The following is a 16,367-nucleotide window of genomic DNA, read 5'->3' as shown; positions in this document are numbered from 1 at the left end:
TATTTAACATTTCACCTGTAATTAGCAATCAATAATGGACTAGTTAACCGTTTAATAGTCAGGACACTTACAACCACAACAATAAAAATTTCTATAGAAATAACAAGATTTCACTTCATTGAAATATAGTACATCAAGTTATACCGAGCAACATCTTATGCACAAACTCATAAATTAAAAAAAATTGTTTTTGAAAGGATAGTCTCACGTTGTGAAACGAAAAGAGTTAATTTCACACAATAATTTTTTAATTGAATTAAATTAAAGGCTGAGGAAATGAGACATATGACCTTCGTAATAAATTTTACAGATATTTTCAAATTTATGACGCCCCGGCACACGAAATTTTCACGTATCAAATCTAATTCAACCTAATGTGATCTATTGACAAAAAATAAGTCCATTTAGGCAACTTTCCGAGAATCCTGTCGTCAAATGTTTCAATCCTGAAAAGTTCTAAATGTTGCAGAGGAACGAAGTTAAGCAGGCGCTGATCAATTCAGATCACCTTCCTAAAGTTGAGACCAATTTAAATATGTTCCGAATTTAATCAAACCAATTAGGTTTTGCTATTAGGGGACAAACGAAGGTAACTGACACTCATAAAAATGTCCCGTGGCAGTGCGTGCAAAGGGATAGTAAATGCGTAAATATTTTCTCGAGGCCAGCCTCATCAATCGCTAATAAGAATGACTGCGGTAACATTTGAACCGAAATAAGGCTCCATATACGGAGATATAGGTAGAAAGAATGGCCTAATAGAAGCCTAACTTCTTCTTGAGGTTTTGTCTCTTCCATTCAGCAAGGCCGTTGAAAGCTTCTCTCTCCATGCCGAATTCCCGGCGGAAGTCGTCGTCGCTCATGTAATCCTGTTGGCAGAAGCGATTTCTATATTCAAAAAGACCTAAAATTTTAGAATTCTTCTGAATCAATAATAAGCACTTCTTCATTCAATCGTTGAGTTAATAAGAACCACACGTACGTTATAACATTTGCCATCCTGTGCAGCATACTAATTTAAATACCGCTTATGTTATAAACGGCAGTTGCTGTTCCGAGATGATAATCCTTTCAGTTTCATATGACATGACAATTTGAAAAATATCAAAGGTACAAATGAGTATAATAATCACCCGATTTTTGGCTTGATCATGACATGGGATCCCGCCTCACCTCCTTGCGGGTAGGGTCGACATCGTCAGGAAGTTTTTCGCCGTCCTTGATGCGCAGGATGGCCACAGGATAGGTCCTGCGGATGGGCTGTCCATCGTCGCCGACCGTCCGCGAAGGCGTCACCAGCACCGTGCAGCCCGGCGACGACTGTTGCAGCCGCTCACAGATGTCTTCGTACGTCATGTTGTTCTGCGTAAATTACTTCAAGTTTAGACTTCTTTCGCTGGCACTTGATAAAGATAATGACACTATTTTAGATCTTCTGTGAACAAGTCACGAAAAGTTCATGAATCGGCGACAGGCCACAGCAGGCCTACTCTTTAGCGCCGACATCACTGTTATGTTATGTTATGTTAACACTGGCCAATGGCTGTGCGTGATGATTAGGTGGAAAGCATAAGCCATAAAAATTGATGCAAGTTAGTAAAATACGGAGACGAATCTGAACACGATAAAAATCTTATCAAGAACTAATGTCCGGTTACTTGCCGATAGTCGGTTGTTAAGATAAAATACATTAATATATCATGAGAAATTGTAGAGAAGAAAGAATCTTATATTTTTCTGCGAGCTTGATGATGTTTGACATGAACACGAAAAAACGGATCCTCGGATTAGCATAAAACTTGTGATTGCGATACATGACTTGGAAGAATATATAAGAAAGGAGTAATGCAAAATAGTAACAATAAAAGAAAATGAAAACTGCTCGTAAGTAGCCATGAAATTTTCTGTGCATGTATAATTCGGTTCTTATGCCATTTAAAGCTGTTTCAGAGACTAAAAGTTTTGTTCAGAATTTAGGTTTTAGACTTTATTTAAGTCTATTGTATTTATTTAGACATACCGTAATTTAAAAGAATTGAGGTTGCTTGCGAAAGACGTGGATCAACTTCGTCCACTGCAAGTTTGCAAGCTAACGAGGTAATGAAAAATAAGCAAATGAAGATCATTTGCTCCCCGTACTGCCTGATCTGGACCTGAAATTCTAAAAATTCACAATTGATCGTAAGCGATACTTGATCGCATGTTCCGATTTCTTTTCTGTGTGATTGGATAATTTAGCTCATTTTCGATGATCAATCACCAGGGGCCCAAAAAGGGAGCATTCGACTACACTCGGGCTGCCAAATCTTGATTGGTAATGCAGTAATAGAAAGAGCGTCGGCAGCGTTGATTAGACCATTACAACTGTCGTTGATTCTGAACCCCGCAGAATTTTCATATGTTGTTGCGGGTCTCGAACACACAACTCATTGCTCCAATCTTGGTTCTCTAAACTGCAACCATTGGCTCACGTACCTTGGCCTTGAACTCGTATAAAAATAACATGTGAAAAATTACTTTAGTTAATGCGGACAGCAAACAATAACGAACTCACGTTCCAAAGGTCGTTGTCCCACACGCCGAAGAACCCTGTGAAGTTGGGGGGCTCGTACCCCTGCTTGACCAGCACGATGGGGGTGTCGGGGGAGCGCCCGCGGGGGTCGGTGAGGATGTATTCTACCGCCAGGGACTGTGACGTCACCCGCTCAGTCTGGGGACCAGAATTATTTACGAACATTAATATATGATTAATTTATTCAATTAAACAATATTAAACAAGATTATTACTCAGGATAAAGGTTTAGTGCCTTCGTTTTTGTTTGCTACATATTGCTATATACTCGTATTTATTTAAATTTCGGATTGGAAATTCCAATTACATAATTCGATTTCAGTCCTATCAGTTATATTCGATTTTCCAAATATGGATGAGGTGTTGCATTAAAATTGTAATTGAATAATATATCGATGTGAAGTCTTGCCTTGTTGCAGTTCACCCCCAGCCAGATGAAGACAGCCTCCCACGTGTCGAGCAACATCACGTCGTCCTCCACCAGGTCGCCTTGGCTGAAGTTCAGCACCTCTTGTGCTGGTGGTGTGATAATTTATATTTTAGATCTTTATGGTTATTATTTATTATATGCATCCATGTTAATATGCATCCATGTTCATATGCATTCATGTTCATCCATGAATACTTATTCGCATTTGTTGATTTTATATTTTTAATTTTTAGTGCTGTTGGTATGAATATATTTTTTTTAATTCTCGCGAGTCGCATGTAGGATTAGAGCTTCTGCATTGATTTAGGAAATAAGTTAACATATACCCTCGCACAGCCACTCATTATGGTCGAGATGCATTCGTGTTCAGTCTAACGAATAACAATTCAAATCTCCACAACGATTCAAAATTTAATAATAATGTTTATTATACATGACCAACAAGCTAATTAGGACATTGCAAAGGGAGAATGGAGGCGGCAAACCATTCTGGGAAAGAATGGCGGCAGCATTAACATTCATACAACACCGATATCACGATTATAGAGCAATATTTGAATCTTGGTATGTCCACTCCTTCCCCCCATACATGCATGTCAATTTTTCATATGAAATTCATGTTTAAGACAAATTTGCTCGACAGAAAACTGCAACGGCCATGAAATCTAAATGTAACTCGTAGAAGATTGATATACAAGTCATACAGTTTGTCGTGGTCAAATAAAGGCCAAGATATTTATGAAAGCATGGCGGTGGCCAAGCGGTGGCGGTGGCGGTGAAAATAAAGGCCAAGATAATAGTTGTGAAAGAATAGCGGTGGCCGTGGCGGAGAAAATAAAGACCAAGATAATAGTTGTGAAGTATAGACCCACTGACCTGTGAAGACCCCGGAGGCGTTGGAGCAGTGGAAGAGGCGTGGCGGGTGGTCGTTGTCGCTGCCTTTGGCGAGGGCGCTGACGCTGGCGTAAGCTTCCTTGCCGCCAAGCGTCTTCCAAAATTCTTCTGGTTCTCGCCCTGCTCAGAGTGATAATTATGTAATTCTATTTATTGAATTAATTTGATTTTAGTTAAAATTATATGATCTGGGAACGAAATTGAACTGAGTGCACTGAAAAATCACTCAGAAATGTAAAATTAATGACAGAAGCACTCAGACTGACTTCGCTAAAAGCTAAATGTAGTAAGTGTTAGCTTCACTCATAATGTTGATTGGCGAGAACATGGTATAGGCGTGACAGAGGAAGTATCCAAAAGCCTAAGTTTGTCGTGAGGGACTCCAACGCGAAATAGGAACAAATTTTAATGCTCCGAATGGGAGTATGAATATTCAACGAACGTCGTCGACCACTCTGCTCATATACTGCTAGGTTATCAGTCATCTGTTAGTATATAAAACAATACGTTTCATTGAGGCAATATCGACTGAGAGAACGGAGCATAACTGACATAATATCGGAAAAATAAAAATAATTATACTCTCCGAGCAAACAAAATTGCAGTAACTTTGATTAAGACTAGATTTCGTTGTAACAATTAAAAATTAACTTTTTTCAACGTCAGATGCCTTGTGAGGAAGACGATAGATCCTATAAAGAGTGGCATAAACCTTCCATGACGATGGTAGGGTCTGAGGAAGGCAAGTATAGAACCGAACCTTCCATGACGATGGTAGGGTCTGAGGAAGGCAGGTAGCACTAACCTTCCATGACGATGGTAGGATCTGAGGAAGGCAGGTAGCACGAACCTTCCATGACGATGGTAGGATCTGTATTATTCAACTATATTAATTCGTGACTCATCACCTCGACAGCCTTTGTGTTGAACTTGGTGGTTCCTCGCACTTGCAGCGTGTAGGTGGACTTACGCGACACTTCTCGCTCACTCAGACCTGCCCGCACACACGTCGCTCTTATTAATAATTGATTAATATCAACAAAATTAAGAATACATTATAATAATAATGAATAATAATCAATACGGGCCATAATCACGGATTAATTATTGGAGAAATTTCTAAATAGAAGCTATGTTATAACTGCGGTCACTAAATTTTCTCGTACATTATTCTGAGTGGTAACAGGAAAAACACTTTCTACCCAATCATTATATTTATATCTGTTTGGGATAATAATCATTAAAAGACGTGTATGGCAAAAAATAGATTTATTTAATGTTGTTAATACATCTAATTCCATGAGATAAGCAAATTCAATATTTAATCCATTATTTTCTACTGCGCTGTCAGTGGAAACATGATATCGCAATTTGAAGAACGCAATAATATATAATTGTGATACATATATAATAAATAGACTGCAATAATATATAATTGCGATGCGTATTTAATAAATAGAACGCAATAAAATAATATCGTCATTTATGCAATACAAGGCGCTTTATTTAACATCATGAAAATTGCAAATTATTTCACATACTCTTGAAGCCCGACGAGTGCCCGCCTTCGTAGACGACCATCTTGCCCCTGAATATGGCCATGAAGTGCGAGGGCTCCATGCCCTGCACCACGCGCACCAGCACAGCGCGTCCCTGCAGCTTCTGATCCAACTCTACCGCGCGCGCCGCTGCCGTCCCTTGCTCGTCCGCCGTCGAATGTAGGCCCTGGGGGCGGCAGTGATTCTTAAATAATTTGCATGAAATTTTTAATAGTAAGGTACATATTGGATTAAATACAAAAATAAAAATACATAGCGCGCCCCTGCAGCTTCTGATCTAACTCTACCGCGCGCGCCGCTGCCGTCCCTTGCTCGTCCGCCGTCGAATGTAGGCCCTGGGGGGCGGCAGTGGAAGATTTCACAAAGATTGAGTTGATTATCGTGCGTTTCAGTGTTTTTTCCTATGGTAAAATGAAATTTTTATAGTAATGCACATATTGGATTTAATACAAAGATTAAGTTTATTAACGTGCGTTTTGATGTCTTTTTTTTTTCTGGGAAAATTAATAGTTCAAATGAATAATTGAATAATTTAATGTAACGCATTAATTAGGAAAACGACAAATGAAAATGTATTTTTGGGTTGTATGTAAGTGCCAAAAATGACACTCATAACTTCCATTGGAAATAAACAGTTCATGCAGCAAAAACCCCGCATTATATTGTGAATGAAACTCCCGTAACCAACAGATTCAAACGACGACACATAAACATTATATATATATTTAATATATACCAAATATTCATCAAATTAAAACAAACAGAACACACGATCGTGTGATAATCATGATACGGAAACTGTCTCATCCTCTAAACAAAAAAATTTCCAATATTGATATGAATTACGAAAAGATAACATTGTTATATTCATAAAATGAAATAACTCAGCGGTTTTTAAAAAAATAAAGAGGACGGCCACGCGACAAAGAAGCATTCGTTAGTTTTCAGCGACCTCACGCGGTGGTCAGCCTGACCATGACATCACCAGAAGTAAATCCTGACCATCATGACTAATAAATAACAAATAATAGGGACAAATAATGGTTAACCCTATACCGCCTTACATGAGCAACCGGAGCAATATTGTCACAAGCCTATGTTCCAAAAAGGATACGTTCTAGTGAGCGCAAAATGACTTGCACTGACGGTTGCCGCCACGTACGACAACTTTAAAATGTTCTCGGTTGCGTACAAACATCTTCAGGTTGCTACTCTCAATAGTTTACATATGATATAATTTAGGTTGAAAGTTATGTTATCGGAGAGTGATATTCGGCAGTAGAGGGTTAAATCACTACTCGTTAGATTGAATGGTTCAATCATTCTTACCTGCCAATGATAGACGATGTAATTCTCCTTGGTTCCCACAGAGTAGGCGTATAAGATGACGTAGCAGTCGCCCATGTAGAACTCGCCGAACTTGTTCTCAGGTACAGGCTCCAGGTTGAACTTGTTGATTCTGAAGTTAGATTACTTTTCTTTCAATAATTATAGTATTGATGATTGAGGATGATAGTATAATTTTAAAGCCTTTTATTCTGTCATGAACATGATCTTTCCTAAATGGATTATAAGACAAAATTCAAATTGTTTTTATTTATAAGTGAATGTGAAGGATGAAAATATTTTTAATGAAAATAAAATGATGCTTTTTGAGAATAACTTATTATTAATTCAGTTCATTTTTATGTTAGCTTCGTTCGTTAATTTGAACGGATTTTTTCGAATATCTGGTTAAAAATAAATAAATAAATATCACTGAAACAGAGTTCCAACCTGGGAATAATGTAATTTAGTGAAATTTTCCGTGCAAGTTGTGACTCATTAGGCAGTAATTAGTTTATTTATTCCGCAGGAATATTGTATTCATGGAATTGAATTAAAGTGAACTAATGAAGATTAAATAATGCTCTGACTATATATACTCAGCCCAACAATAATTTTTATTATTACAATCATATTAATTCCTTATATATAATTTATTATTTATCTAAATTTATTTTAAAAAGTAATAAAAATAATTTCAATTTATACACTACGCATATGCTCATAATTTCATTTATCTGTGAGTTTCACTTCTCAACGTATAAATTTTTTCTGAAATATCCTGATGCTTGAAAAATATTGAACAATTTTTTTCGTTGGAGGAAGAGTGATGCTTGAAAATTTTTTATACGCTGTATACTTGTACTTTTTTTCGCGCAAGAACAAAACTTGCCCTTTATTCGAAAGAGTAGACTAAAACTAAAATGTAAACAATAGTACCGTGTGGCCGGTAACAATCCGACAACCCTCAGAAAAGCAATAAAGCTACAGAGGAACAAGAGACCATTTCTTTCCTCCTGTGCAGCAAAAGTTCTTGTCATCTTTATTTGAACTCGAAACTCAGTAGCGATTCAGACATCGAAGTTCAGAGAACAAACATCCATCGTACCTCTTCATTTTCAGTTTACTTTCTGAACCCTGTGTGCATAACATGATTTATTTAATTTCGAGAGTAATTTATTATTTATTACACGAGAGTATTATTACACGAGTAATATAGTATACTATGAAATAAACGGTGTATACAATACATACCGCCATATTTCTTTCTGGCCAGAGCCATCATCCACCATCTGCGTGGCAGCGGCCACGTCAGGCCGCTCGTGTAGCGTCTGGGCCTGGAAAATGGGCTGGGCGAACGACGCTTGACGCGTGACTGCGGCAACACGAATATATTCATGTTAATATCCATCCATGTTCATATGTATCCATGTTCATATGCATCCATTTTCATATGCATTTATTTTAATAGGCATTAATATTTATATAAATTATGTTCACAAGCATCCGTAATCACAAGCATCCATGTTCTCCAGCATCTATGTTCACAAACCGTCTCAAGCTTAGGTTTGTGAAGTTGTAATATTTCTACCGGTTTTTACATGCTGAAGATGTCTAATATATCTGCTGAAGGTAAAAAATTATTAATTTTGACAGCTAATTTCAGAGTTCAAACAGATATGCGACTGGCTAAAAATTTGATGCTCTAATTGATGCTATTTGAACGCGTGTACAATCTTGCTGCTCTCTGCTAGCTTACCACAGAGCGCCTAGAAATGGACAATTGGCTTAAATTGCAGATAAATTAAATAAGTACGATATTTCTCTTTTTACACACTAACACAGTGTCTATTTTAAGTTGCATGGGAGTTTGAAGCCCTATTAAGTTACAGTTTCAGGCGAAACAAGTAACTTCTAAGTACGTTATTCGTAAAATGGAATTTATTTGCTTGCAATCTTGTAATATTTACCAAAATGTAATGCAATAAAATACCGAAAAAACTGACACTTGCACTGACACTTGAACCAAGAAACTATGAGCAGTCCTCATCTTTATGTCACACGCACATGTGGATACGCTCTCTTAAAAAGAATACAAGTCTACAACATATAATATTCAATGAGTTTAAATAGCCATGACTAAACATGTTGTTATGTATTTAATAGCCTTTTTTGATGGCTAAAATATTTGAATAAGGAAGGCTTACTTTGGGGTTTGAAGCCTGTGACCTTGGTTTCCGATTTGACTTTCCAGTTCTTGAAGAGACTCTGGAAGTCTTGCGGTTCCCCGCCATCAATGACGCGTGTGGTACGTGTGCTGGAGGGGCAAAAATATTTGTAAAAAAATATTTGAAAGAAGAGAATATTTTTAGCACGTCTTTCACCACGGCTAGCATTTATAGTGATTGTTTTGGTTTTGATAATTAACTCCAGATTACGAGTAAAATGAGCGCAAAGAAGAATTGTGTTTAACTAATATGAAATACAAGGGAAATAGTCATAATTCATTTGTTTCTTTAGATTGATAGGTTAGACCTAAGAGCAGGAAATGAAATAATCGAAATCACACGATGCGTGTCTTTAAAAACTGTATCGATTGTGCGTGATCGTGAATATTTTATATATATCTTGTTTTGCCTTGGTGATTAATAAGACAATGCAAACTATAGATTTCATTCAAAGTGTTAATTTGATTTTCAAAGTTATTTACAGAGGTTTTATCGGTGTGATACCCAACAAAGAAATGTCTAGTTTGTCGCAGAAAGAAAATAAAGAACAGAATTATCGTGATTTTAATGCATCGCAAGTAAAAAGTCTAAATATTCCTAATATAGACAACACTTTTGATGCATGTGAAGTAAAAAGTATTGCTCTTAGTATAGACAACACGATGGCACAAAACCGCCGTTGACCAACACTCACTTGGGGCTGTAGCCTTTCTTGGCCACGAATCCTAGCGCGTTGCGCATGGCTTCCTGGCGCTCCTTGGCCGACGCTTTCTTGCCGATCCAAACCCATATTCCGTTCGTGCCGTTGTCGATGATGAACGCGTCCTGGCATATATACATGACACGAGGTCCTCCTGGAAGAGAGGGCCGGTCTTCACCTCGGTGATCTTAAGAGTCTTACTCTCATCGCTGCAGCGGTACAACTTCAGGTCGCTGGCGAGCTGACGAGCCTGCGAGAATATAAATGTAAGCCAGCAACTAAATCACTTCTGATTATAAATTCTGATTATAAAAATTAAATTCAATAAAATAAAAATCAAATTAAATAATTCAGAATAAATTATGATTATTAAAAATTCTGATTATAAACATGATGATGATACCCATATTAGAGTCTGAAATAAATTCATGGGTAAAAATACTGATCATCAGTATTCATCATGAATCCTTCCAAACAGTCTGGAAGGATTCATGATGAAAAATCTTATAACAATATAAGTACGAAACGAATTCATTGTTAATAATGTAATAACCATATCAATATCAATTTGAAATCAAATCACTGGTAAGAAATTTGATGGAATAATATAAAATTTTGTGAATACGTTTATATGTAGGGAACTCATAACGATGAGTATGTATCCTAAATTATTCACGGAGATAGCAATAAAAGTCAGGAGAATAAATAATCTTGCCGCCTGTAAGTAGTTCTTTTGAACTTGATGTCATGCGCAATGTCATTTGAACTTGAAGTATCAAATCTTGACGGGGACTAATTTAATGAAAAATCTTGGTACTAAAAGGGACGGGTACTAAAAGAATCAAATCTTGACTAAAACATTAATATCTGTTACTGGCTCTGCCCGCGCGCTCTGTGGAGACAAAGAGACATAAAATTAATTAAGAAATTCTTTAGTCTGAGATAGAGATTTCTCTTGAGAGAGTTTGGGGTAAAGATGCATATTTGAATTGCGTGAGAGATTATGAAGACATGCGTAACTGAGGCTGAATAATGTATCCAGCAAACAAGAGATACTTGGTGTAAAAGCTGGTACTCTACGGATAAATAGTTAATTTAATTAGAGCAGGCACTGATTAAACACAAAAACTCTCTTTAATTACAGTACTATAGCAGATTATATCCGTAACCACCATTATTACATTACACAGTAATATTGTTAAATTGTTACCTCAATGCCGACAATTCCTAAACACAACTAAAGTCAGGTCTACTCTTCGTCAATTAGTGTTGCGTATGGAGAGGAATGAGAATAATAAGCAGAATACAATTAGAGATAACGAGCGGTGCTTTAAGCGTGAACACAAACCTATCAGCTATAATTTAGAAAGTAAGTTGATGCAAATGAATTGTTTTTGTATTCTCACAAAAGGTATTTATCTGCAACCCATATAGTTGATGTAATTAAAAACATACTGCTTTACTCGTCATGAAAGCAATAATTCTAGATGTTGACTTTCGACTGAATTTTAATGGTACACTCACGAAGACTTCGTCCTGAGGCACTGAGGTGTGCGACTTGACGTTCTTGCTGTGAAGAGGCAAGAGTTCTTCAAAGGCAGCACGCTCGGCCCCTTGCAAGGCGCTCTCTTGCCCTTCTTCGAGGATCACCACGGAGCCTGAACACCCGCGCTCTGCCTTCAGCTGACCTGCGAACTGAGGGAGACTTTGCTATATTGCAGGGGTGAAATTTTGTTGAATTAGGTTTTCGTTTCCCATAAACTTTTTCAGCTGCAGTCCGCTCAGCTGCAGTCCGCACTGGCACAACTTTTCTAGTAATGTACGCTAATTAATACGAATTAGCTGATATTCTTTTAGTAGTAATTATAATAATTAATATGAGAATGTTAACATTATTTTATCAGTGAGTAATAATTTATACAAGTCAGTTAACATTCCATGTTGCTATACAACATTATAGTAAGATGTGTGGGCAACTAGAGCTCACGTATTATGGAATGAATTTTATTGAAGATCCGGTGACGCTCAATGGACTGATCAGCTTAACACTTTTAAGTGCTACATTAATTTAATTTAAGTAGCATGAGATTAAAGGTTATCTAATTTTAATAGCATATTCAAGTGCCAAAGAGCGTATTGGAATAGCATATTGATGTTAAATCCCTTATTTATTTGATCGGCAGCTTAAAACGAGTATAAAAACGAAGCGAGTTCCTTGCCAACAGCAGATTCAATGTAAATTAGATCAATCCCGCGTAAAATCGAATGCAGGATTCAAAGCGATGTGTTTTTCTCACAAACCTTGGCCGCTTGGAGCTTCTCGGAGTTGTTGCTGTAGCGGCCCGTCCATACGAACACGATGTTCTTCGATGCCAGCACGAAAACATCGCCGTCGTTCATCTCAGACCAGTCGACCTGAAAGCATTAGTAGCATATCAATATCACTCGTCATGACTTCTTTCACGAGGATGAAAATTATTCAATTATTCAATTATATTATTTATTGAATTATGAATTATTTATTTTGAGTGGAAAAGTGGAAAAATTAATTGTAAATATCAAAGCTGAAATCCGGATGAAATATTTTCTGCGAGAAAAATAGAACATAAGAATTTTTATGCGGCTTATTAATAAATTTGTTTATATAGTAATAAACTATGATATTCCTCAACTGAATCACTATTGAATTGATATTTAAAGATTGATATATTTTTATTTAAATTTACTGAATCACTCTATAACTTCGTGTGATATCTTTGAAATTGACGAAACGAAAATACGGACTCAATATAGTTTTAAAATAAATTATAAATATAATGGAATACTAACTGTGTGTATTATTTTTTCCAAAATTTCTTCGGCACAGAATACAAATAATATAATCTGTAATGAATAGAATTTCCTTTGATACAAAGTAATGAAATTGAAAATCTGTTTTATAGACACTGAGTAGAATATCCTCACTTTAAACAATGTCTGGATTTGAATATCCCAACCTTACTAAGCCAATGGCGGAAAATCGCTGCTCCAAAAATATTATAGGAGTTGCATTGTCGCAAGATCGAAGTTTTACCCGAAATAAGTTTAGGTTAAAATTTGTTGAATTTACAGCTTTGTTTCCATTAACTCAAAGCCTCACAAATTGGTTTGAAAAATGTCTTATAGCCGACAGATGCATTGCCTTCAATAACCCCAAGTGCTAACGCATGTCGCTCGAGATACCCAAAACAACTGCCGGTCATTTTTCCCGCTCTACGCCTAGAGGTTGTTTGAGCGAGGTTAACCGCTTATAGTGACACATTTTGTACAGTAAAAATTTTGAGAGAATTTTGGAGATGTTTTTTTTTCTGCTGTAACGCACGCACTGAGCTGTGTCATGAAGGTTATGGATACTGATCATGGTAGAATTTACCATTTTTATTCGTTTATAGTACCTTGGCCAGCTCCCTGACGACGATCTGGCGCTTTCCTTTCACTTGGAAGAGCGTTGGTTTGTAGGCGTCAGTCACCTTCCTCAGGCCACCTTTCACACCGCCCTTCATTAACCTGAAATACATGGGCGAGAGTTGCCCGTCATTAACCTATAATACAGGGGCGTGAGAAGCCCTTCATCTACATGTGGAAAATGAAAACAAATTTTTTGAGAAAATAAATACAAAATATCGGACGTTACCAAAGAACTGGTCATTGAAACGAAACAAATTATATCTAGCAGCTCACCGAATGCCATTCTTGAAGTAGCCCTTGAACCTGGCGCTCTCATGTCCCTCGGTCTCCCTGTGCTGGACTGGACTGCCACCCAGCGCTGTGTCCAGCTCGACACTCTTGATGGCTGCCACCGCCGCCTCGTCGGTGCTGGCCTCCGACCCCAGCCAGAAGTGAATGTGCACCTCCAGAGGGCCGCGCACCGGTCGTGCCTGGGTGGTTAATTTTGAGCTTAGAATGGATGATGCTGGATTTTGACCCCTACTGTAAGTGGATGTGCACCTCCTGAGGGCCGCGCACCGGTCGCGCTTGCATGGGGTGGTCAATTATGAGCTTAGAATGGATGATGATGCTGGATTTTAACCTCTACTAGAAGTGGAAGTACAACTCTTGAGGACCGCACACCGGCCGCGCTTAGGTTGGCAAATATAAGATTAAACAACAGCCTGTAGCTTAGATTGGATGAAGTTGGATTTTGACCCCTACTAGAAGTGTAGCCTATGTACGTGCACCTCCTGAGGGCCGCGACCTGGCTGCCATTATGGAGGTCATTGTGAGCTCAAACGTCTGCCATTGACTTATATTGGGTGGCATCGTTGGACTGTGACAGCAACGAGGAGTAGATGTGCATCTGCAGAGGACGTGCTATTAAAGCGAGTAAGTCCACAATAATTTACAAGTGACTGGAACTGCCAGCTCCACGCATCCGTTTGATAGATTTATTGACAATTTTATTTGAAAATTAAAGCGGTTCGATGAAAACGAAGACAGAAAATTCAGAATCCTGAAACTTTTTCTGCGAACGAACCCGCATCAAACGAAGTCGCAAGGTGTGAGTACTGGTTTTTAAAATTCGTGCAGTAAAAAGTTTTGACCAGCTCAAAACACTTAAAAAAAAGCCAAATAATATACGTGGCAGATAACAGTGCCTCACAAGGCCGCAAGTTACGGTTTATCATTTAGTATTTGTGCAAGCAGTTTTTCGCTGTTTTAGTGGGGGTGGTTTGAGTGTAAAGAACGTAATTATATCCAGGAACGTCACGAATTTAAGCAAATAAAAAGTTGAAGCAAAGATATCTGTCATGTTTGCCAATTAGCGCTAATTGCTGAACTTTTCTTCGCGTTTTGCAGTTGTTGGGTCCGTATTTGACGCTTGGTCTTAACAGTAACAACATATAATAAGAGTATATAGTTACATTAATAAGCCTTGTAATATAGTAACATTTAACAGTAACCAACATATAGTAAGAGTATAGAGTTACATTAATGCTAAACCTTTGTAATATAGTAACATTTATGAGTAACAACATATAGTAAGAGTATATAGTTACATTAATGCTAAACCTTTGTAATATAGTAACATTTATGAGTAACAACATATAGTAAGAGTATATAGTTACATTAATGCTAAACCTTTGTAATATAGTAACATTTATGAGTAACAACATATAGTAAGAGTATATAGTTACATTAATGCTAAACCTTTGTAATATAGTAACATTTATGAGTAACAACATATAGTAAGAGTATATAGTTACATTAATGCTAAACCTTTGTAATATAGTAACATTTATGAGTAACAACATATAGTAAGAGTATATAGTTACATTAATGCTAAACCTTTGTAATATAGTAACATTTATGAGTAACAACATATAGTAAGAGTATATAGTTACATTAATGCTAAACCTTTGTAATATAGTAACATTTATGAGTAACAACATATAGTAAGAGTATATAGTTACATTAATGCTAAACCTTTGTAATATAGTAACATTTATGAGTAACAACATATAGTAAGAGTATATAGNGAGTAAGGCAGGGGAGGGGTGAACAGAGGTGAGTAAGGCAGGGGAGGGGTGAACGGAGGTGAGTAAGGCAGGGTAGGGATGAACGGAGGTGAGTAAGGCAGGGTAGGGGTGAACGGAGGTGAGTAAGGCAGGGTAGGGGTGAGCGGAGGTGAGTAAGGCAGGGGAGGGGTGAACGGAGGTGAGTAAGTCAGGAAAATGAGTATAGAGTGGTGGCAAGGAAGGGTGAACGGAGGGGAATAAGGCAGGAATAGAAGCCATTAATAAAACTATGCTTAGTTTCGAGATGACGAGGAAATGAAAAAATATAACTCGGTACTCACTGCAATGAGTGACAGTGAGCGCATTTTCTCGTCGACTAAAACGTGAAGTCACGAGCAGACAGACGGACGGACAGACAGACGGACAGACGGTCAGACGGACAGACGGACAGACAGACGGACATGACGAGTGTAAAAGCGTTTTTTTTTCATAAATGAGAAATGCGCTAAAAAGGCAACGGTGGAATCATCTGGATTGACAATTGTTCCGTGCATCGTTTGAGAGCTCGTGACTAAGCGATCACACAGAGAAATGTGCAGGACTTGTCCAAATAGTGATGGACTTTATGCCCTTGTGTCATAAAGTGTATCATAAAGTGTGTCATAAAGTGTGTCATCCTGAACGAGTTTGGCCCGGTAAAAAAGGGCCAATCAATGATACTTGCAGAGAGAGTGCAACTGTTTGTACATTACGGCCCATTCACTTCAATGAGTGAAGAGTCACTAAATTTGCGTGATTAGGATGAATGTGATTAAGACGAAAATAAAAATAATTTGTAAAAACTTTGGTGGTTCAAAATGTCCCACTTTCACTAGGGCGACGTTTAACGACATTTCAATTACGCATATTGATATTAAAATTTATAAATTAACTGCGAATTTGTTATTAATATAATTTATAATCAATATGATTTATAAAACAACAGCGCGTTCGGTCTTGACTTAATGTAAAAATTCAATTGCCAACAGTTATGTTCATGTATAGGAACAGAATCAAATAAATACGAAAGACAAATCATCATCCCTACAGATAAAGTATTATCAATCACTTCGTGGATGTCTGCATGATTAGATGCATACATCCGCATCGATTGTAGCCGACTG

The 16,367-nt window shown here is 37.5% G+C and overlaps 1 protein-coding gene across 1 annotated transcript; it reads right to left on the bottom strand.

The window, feature by feature from the left end:
* Window positions 1-2: 2 nt before the first annotated feature.
* LOC108677097 (advillin-like) lies at window positions 3-13,626 on the bottom strand (the record flags this gene model as incomplete). Its single annotated transcript, XM_018165246.1, is given in 18 exon segments — window positions 3-869; window positions 1,174-1,362; window positions 2,555-2,710; window positions 2,982-3,088; window positions 3,879-4,016; window positions 4,702-4,767; window positions 4,798-4,890; window positions 5,438-5,621; window positions 5,713-5,790; window positions 6,785-6,914; window positions 8,036-8,156; window positions 8,989-9,098; window positions 9,704-9,846; window positions 9,849-9,959; window positions 11,234-11,404; window positions 12,011-12,124; window positions 13,144-13,255; window positions 13,430-13,626. Coding segments are annotated over 18 exon segments (2,334 nt in total), but the record flags the coding sequence as incomplete, so codon positions are not given.
* Between the last annotated feature and the right edge of the window lie 2,741 nt (window positions 13,627-16,367).

This window comes from Hyalella azteca, unplaced genomic scaffold (assembly GCF_000764305.2).
Source record: "Hyalella azteca isolate HAZT.00-mixed unplaced genomic scaffold, Hazt_2.0.2 contig4670, whole genome shotgun sequence".
Classification (NCBI taxonomy): Eukaryota; Metazoa; Arthropoda; class Malacostraca; order Amphipoda; family Hyalellidae; genus Hyalella; species Hyalella azteca.
The sequence above is the reverse complement of the archived record's forward strand: the minus strand, read 5'-3'. Positions and strand labels throughout refer to the sequence as shown.